Source organism: Nematolebias whitei, chromosome 17 (assembly GCF_014905685.2).
Source record: "Nematolebias whitei isolate Nwh7 chromosome 17, NemWhi1, whole genome shotgun sequence".
Taxonomy (NCBI): domain Eukaryota; kingdom Metazoa; phylum Chordata; class Actinopteri; order Cyprinodontiformes; family Rivulidae; genus Nematolebias; species Nematolebias whitei.
This window is the reverse complement of record NC_056514.1, coordinates 40,158,275-40,163,773: the sequence shown is the minus strand read 5'-3', so window position 1 is coordinate 40,163,773 and position 5,499 is coordinate 40,158,275. Positions and strand designations below refer to the sequence as shown.

General features: G+C 40.9%; 2 protein-coding genes across 2 annotated transcripts in view; one reads left to right on the top strand and one right to left on the bottom strand.

Annotated features, from left to right (window-relative positions):
* map2k6 (mitogen-activated protein kinase kinase 6) overlaps positions 1 to 5,499 on the top strand; it is a gene marked incomplete at its 5' end in the record, with an annotated part of 174,601 nt that overhangs the window by 10,479 nt on the left and 158,623 nt on the right.
* LOC119424203 (gastrula zinc finger protein XlCGF57.1) lies at positions 842 to 4,047 on the bottom strand. Its single transcript, XM_037691681.1, has 2 exons — positions 3,760 to 4,047; positions 842 to 2,492 (listed from the first exon to the last, which is right to left on the bottom strand). Exons 1-2 carry the CDS (start codon positions 3,878 to 3,880, stop codon positions 976 to 978), a joined length of 1,638 nt encoding a protein of 545 aa, XP_037547609.1. The 5' UTR covers positions 3,881 to 4,047; the 3' UTR covers positions 842 to 975.

The window sequence follows — 5,499 nt, the reverse complement described above, 5'->3', positions numbered from 1 at the left end:
CCCCCCAGATGGTCTTCCTTCCTGTTTCCTCTGCAGGCTGCGTCCTGTTCACTTCACCTTTTTGTTTTTGTTCAGTCTGTTGGAGGAGCGATAAACTCATCGTTTGTTCGATGCATAATGAACACGTCAAACATTCATTGATTAATCATTGATTAAATCGGTCTGATTTTTTTCCTCACATTTTTGAACAAACCAGTACTGTAGTTGTTCTGTAGATTTGGGGGATGGGGGTGTAAACACACACACATGAACAACAACTCATCATTTTTTCCATCTGCAGTAAAACAGCAACTCTGAGATATTTTCTGTTTAAAGTGTTAATTTAATGGAAACTGTTTCTGTTTTGAGTGGCAGCGTTTGATGCTGAAACGGTTCGGCCCAACAGAAGGTTCTGTGCGTGCAGATGGTGCTCAGCAACGAGGAGGTTCTGTTCATCTGTTCTGCCTCCCAGCAGGAACCACAATCTGTCACAACAGGACTGAAGACACGAACCCCGTTTATAGAATATGCTGATATTTTTCCAACAGTCTTGATATTTCAAAGAAATTCTAATTAAACGCTCGTTCTTCGGGACTGTCCGTGTGTAAATAAAACGAGATCTCTGTGCCGAGATAAGCTTTGTTCTGTTTGTGATCCTGCAGAACGGTTCTGATTTATGTCCAACTGTCCTCCAGACGTCCTGAAGGTCTTTGTCCTCGAAGCTGAGCAGTTCCTGTTTTTAACGCTTGATATAAAATGGCTCCTAAACACGACGAACAAGTGTTTTCAGTCGTATCTTCACTGTTACAGACACCAAACCAACAAATAGTTTATATCACCAGGAAATTAACATGAACTTGTTTTAATCGAGTTCCTCCTAACTCGTTTATTCTAATGTCAGTCATCAGAAAACACGGAAGCACTGCACTTATTTAACAGCCTCATAGATTAACAATGTGTAACTTTACACAAATACACGCAAAAGGGCAAGTTTTATTAGTTTTTATCGACGTCTGTAGAGTGGGTTTTCATGTGGCTCCTCAGATAGGTCTGCTGTGAGAATCTTCCACCACAGACGTCGCAGCAGAACGGTTTCTCTCCCATGTGGACGACTGCGTGTCTTTTCAGGGCGGAGATGTACATGAATGTTTTCCCGCAAACATCGCAGCTGAACGGCTTCTCTCCTGTGTGGGCTCTCATGTGGGTCCTCAGGAGTCCCGGTCCAGTAAATCTTTCAGCACAAACATCACAAGCGAAGGGTTTCTCTCCTGTGTGAGTCTTCATGTGTCTTTTTCGATGAGCGTTGCAACTAAAGGTTTTACTACATTGACTGCAGGCAAAGGGCTTCTCTCCTGTGTGAACCCTGATGTGTCTCTTTAGGTTACACTGAAGTCTGAATCTTTTCCCACAGGCGCCACAGGAAAAAGGTTTTTCTCCAGTGTGAACTCTTATGTGCTCTTGAAAATGGGTCTTGTGGCTGAATTCTTTGCCACAAATGCCACAACCAAACGGCCTCTCTCCTGTGTGGACTCTCATGTGGGTATTAAAATGGACCTTCCGGCTAAATTTCCTACCACAAACATCACAAGCAAATGGTTTTTCTCCTGTGTGGACCTTCATGTGGGCCTGCAGGATGCCCTGATTTCTGAATCTCTCGCCACAGAAGTCACATATGAACGGTTTCTCTCCCGTGTGAATTCTTCTGTGGTTTCGTAAGTTTCCCCTCTGGGTGAATCTTTTCCCACACACATCACATTTGTAAGGCCTCTCCCCAGTATGGACTCTCCTGTGTGTACTAAGGTTTGTCCTTTGGTTGAACTTTTGACCACAGATGTCACAAATGAAGGTTTTATTTTTCTTCTTGCCCTTCGTGTGCAACTCTTCATCTTCCAGCCCACTTTTTGTTTCATCCAAACTCGTAGAGTGACACTTCATGTGTCGATGAAGAGACTGTTTGTAGGAATATTGCTTGTCACACTCTAAGCAGCTGAAGGTCGCCTTGGCGACGTCATGGCCTCCATTGCAGTTTACATCTGACCTGAGCGCTTCCATTCCCGGAAAACATTCGTCTCTTTCAACTTCACTTCCAAAATCTGACAAAGGTTCCTGTCCAAATTCATCTTCATCACTGACTTCAGTCTCAGGAGAATCCTTTTCATCAGCATTTAACTGAAAGTAACAAGTTGGATCATGGTTCCAGTCTGGTTCTGGTCCTCCACAGTCCTCTTCATCAGTTTCTGTTTTGAATGACTGAATCAAGCTGCTGCTTGGTTCCGCCTCTCGACTGCCTTCCATTTGGCTCTGAAAATGTAAGTACCGGTCTTCCTCTTCATCATCTTCATTCTTCACAATAACAGTTAAAGGGAACTTGATCGGAGTCTCTGCTTCATCCTGACTGCTCCACAGCTCCTCCTCTTCCTCCTTTATGTAGAGGGGTTCTGAGTCCAGCTGGGCCAGACTGGAGCGCCGTTCAAGAGGAACCTCCTCTTTAGCCACAAACAGCTGCTGAACATCTGCAGGTCACACAAAAATACAGAAGTTTTAGATAAATAATGAGAAAACCTAATGCTAACAGTTTGTATTGAAGAGAAAATTAAAACTTGATACACGAGGATGCCTTTAATTCAATTCAGTTTATTCCTTCAGCTCCAAGTCACAACAGAATCGTCTCAGGGACTGAACAGAAACATTCATCTATAAAATAATAATTGAACAGAAACATTCATGTATAAAATAATAATTTAACAGAAACATTCATGTATAAAATAATAATTTAACAGAAACATTCATCTATAAAATAATAATTGAACAGAAACATTCATCTATAAAATAATAATTGAGCAGAAACATTCATCTATAAAATAATAATTTAACAGAAACATTCATCTATAAAATAATAATTTAACAGAAACATTCATGTATAAAATAATAATTTAACAGAAACATTCATGTATAAAATAATAATTTAACAGAAACATTCATCTATAAAATAATAATTGAACATTATTTATCTGAGGAGCAGCTTTGAGTTTAACTCCATCACTGAACTCTCATCTTGAACAAGCATGAAGGCGACAGTGGAAAGAAAAACTCCCTCATGAGGAAGAAACCTTTAGCAGAACCAGGACCAGGACAAGAGGACCATCTGCTTCGACCGGCTGGGTTTGGTAGGAATAGATACACAATGGCAGGTCAAGAATCACAAGATAGAAACGATCTCTGATGGAAGTAAATGTGCTGTTCACCGTGAGTCAAACTGCACAATTTAACACTAAATAAACAAAATAAGGCTTCAAAACTCTGCAGATAAAAAAAAACAGCAAAGACAATAAAAAGGAAGTTTGATCTGATTCACAGATTTATTTATGATGTAAACGGTTCAGCTGGTGAGAATCTGTTGTTGGGATCTGATGCTGCGTGAATTTCAGATGTAACATTTTACTGATCAGGGCAACAATATTCAATCTAATCAGGTCTTAAAATGAGAAATACAGCTTCAGATAATCAATATATAATCATTACATAATCATTACAGGTCATTATTTATTTACCATCAACTAAACAGGAATCTGTTGATTCTTGAGTGATTTCAGTTCAGGAGGATTTCTGTAACTTCTTCATTTTTGTTTCTGCTCTTCTGTGCTTCATTGTTCGAACCGACCCAAAACAACCGAACACGAGAAACTCGTGGAAAATCATTTTATTAGCTCGCGACGCTAAGCTAACAGTTAGCCATGTTCTGTCCTGCCTGGAATAAGAAATAATTGTCGTTTTTCTTACCATCTGTTTGGTTAAAAACAACACCGTCCCGCTCATGGACACCGAAAGCCTCCATCTCCGCTTCCTTCTCTACAAACAGACTTTCAGTCACGTCCTGATCAAGATAATCCACTTTGTTCATGGTGGCTGTAGTCCTTAACGAATGTCTGGGACAAACCGATCACCTCACTTCTGTCTGACAGGGTGGATCCATGGATCTGTTGTAGGAGATGGTAGATCCGCACAGACACAGCCCAGGCACTCCTTTTTAAACGATGGATTGCCGTCTTTTCAGTTTTCTTTTGATCAGGCATCAACACGGACACCTCAGTTCTCTTTTAACGGTCGTGTCAAGGTGTTGTGTTGAATTATGTTCACCACCAGCTTTGCTCCGTTCATGTGCTGTTTTTTATTATTTATTTTGCAATAGTAATGAGTAAAACAATAACGAAAACATTTTTAATTACTTTCCACCTTTGACTATTGTAGCGGGAGAAACAAGCCCCGGAAAGCCGAATATTACCAATGAAGATAGTTTCATCAGCGTGCCGGAAATTGAGCTCACGTATTTATCAAATGCATAAACCCGTTACCTCACATGGTTGCATATTTTGAGTTTTTACTCTTATACGCTAAAATGTATAAATTTTAGCAGGGAGCGCGCACACCGACTGCTAAAATTCTCCCGAAAGAGAATACATCTCGACGAGGAACAAAGCTCGATACAACACCGGTGAACAGCTCGACATTTTTCAGCCTTCTAATTAAAGTTTGTGATCTTTAAAATGTTCTTGGGTGTTTTACATGTATATAACAGCTCTCTGATTAAAACACGAGCCAATGTAGTAAAATATTTGATAATAGAGTGTAGCAGAGTCGGGTCCTCATTTATCTGCAGCTCCACAGTCTGTCCAGCAGGAGGCGCTGCTGCGCCGATGAGCCGTCTGATAACTTCAAGAATCATCCCGTAGATTCTGTTTCGTTTGGTTGTGAAAAGAAGCAGCCATCGTTATAGCAACCAAACTCGCAGGATTAACTTTATTTTTAAGAAAAATGTTTCACATCTGACTCATTCACATTTAGACAGTTCACTAGATAAATGAATGACTCCACTAGACAAACACAGGTTCGTTATGATGGTGATGAAGAGTAAAGACGTCTGTTTGACAGCAACCGATCTGCTCTCACTGCAGCCGGGTGACGTTATTTGGATCTGTGGATGTGATTCATTTATTTATTTTTTTAATCTAAAAACAAGGCAGTTTTAAACAGGCACCCAACACGACACCTTCGCGTTCTGTCACCATAGCAACAGCGCATTCGTCCATTTTCTTTGCTTCCTTTTCTTTTCCAGGTCGCAGGGAAGCTGGTGCCCATTACCGATGGGATATTCGGCTCTTTGAAGAGATCCTGGCGACTGGTTTGCGTCATAGAGCCGTTGAATATAGAATGAGTGACGTCACCGCGTACCTCGTTTCCTTAATCTCAGTGGAAACAGAAAGAAAAGAGATTGTGGGTTTGAAGAGGAATAAATAAACAAAGTGGAAAATTTTTAAACTAGTTATGGATCTTTAGTGTCTGCAAATCGGTTCTTTTAGTTCAATGTAAAGAATCGCTCAAATGAGCCGGATCGTTCAAGGACGTCACGCCGCTGCTGCTCACTCCTTTTTTAAACGATCGATTACCTGCTTTTCAGTTTACTGCGCGAGATGAGGGGACACCTGGACAGGTCTCCAGTCCATCACAGGGACACCTGGACAG

Bases quoted from the DNA above. Each gene is read 5' to 3' on its own strand.
- LOC119424203 (XM_037691681.1), bottom strand. From the start codon at position 3,880: ATGAACAAAGTGGATTATCTTGATCAGGACGTGACTGAAAGTCTGTTT. The intron at 2,493-3,759 runs GTAAGAAAAACG...TGTGACCTGCAG, and splicing joins TGTTTTTAACCAAACAGATG to ATGTTCAGCAGCTGTTTGTG.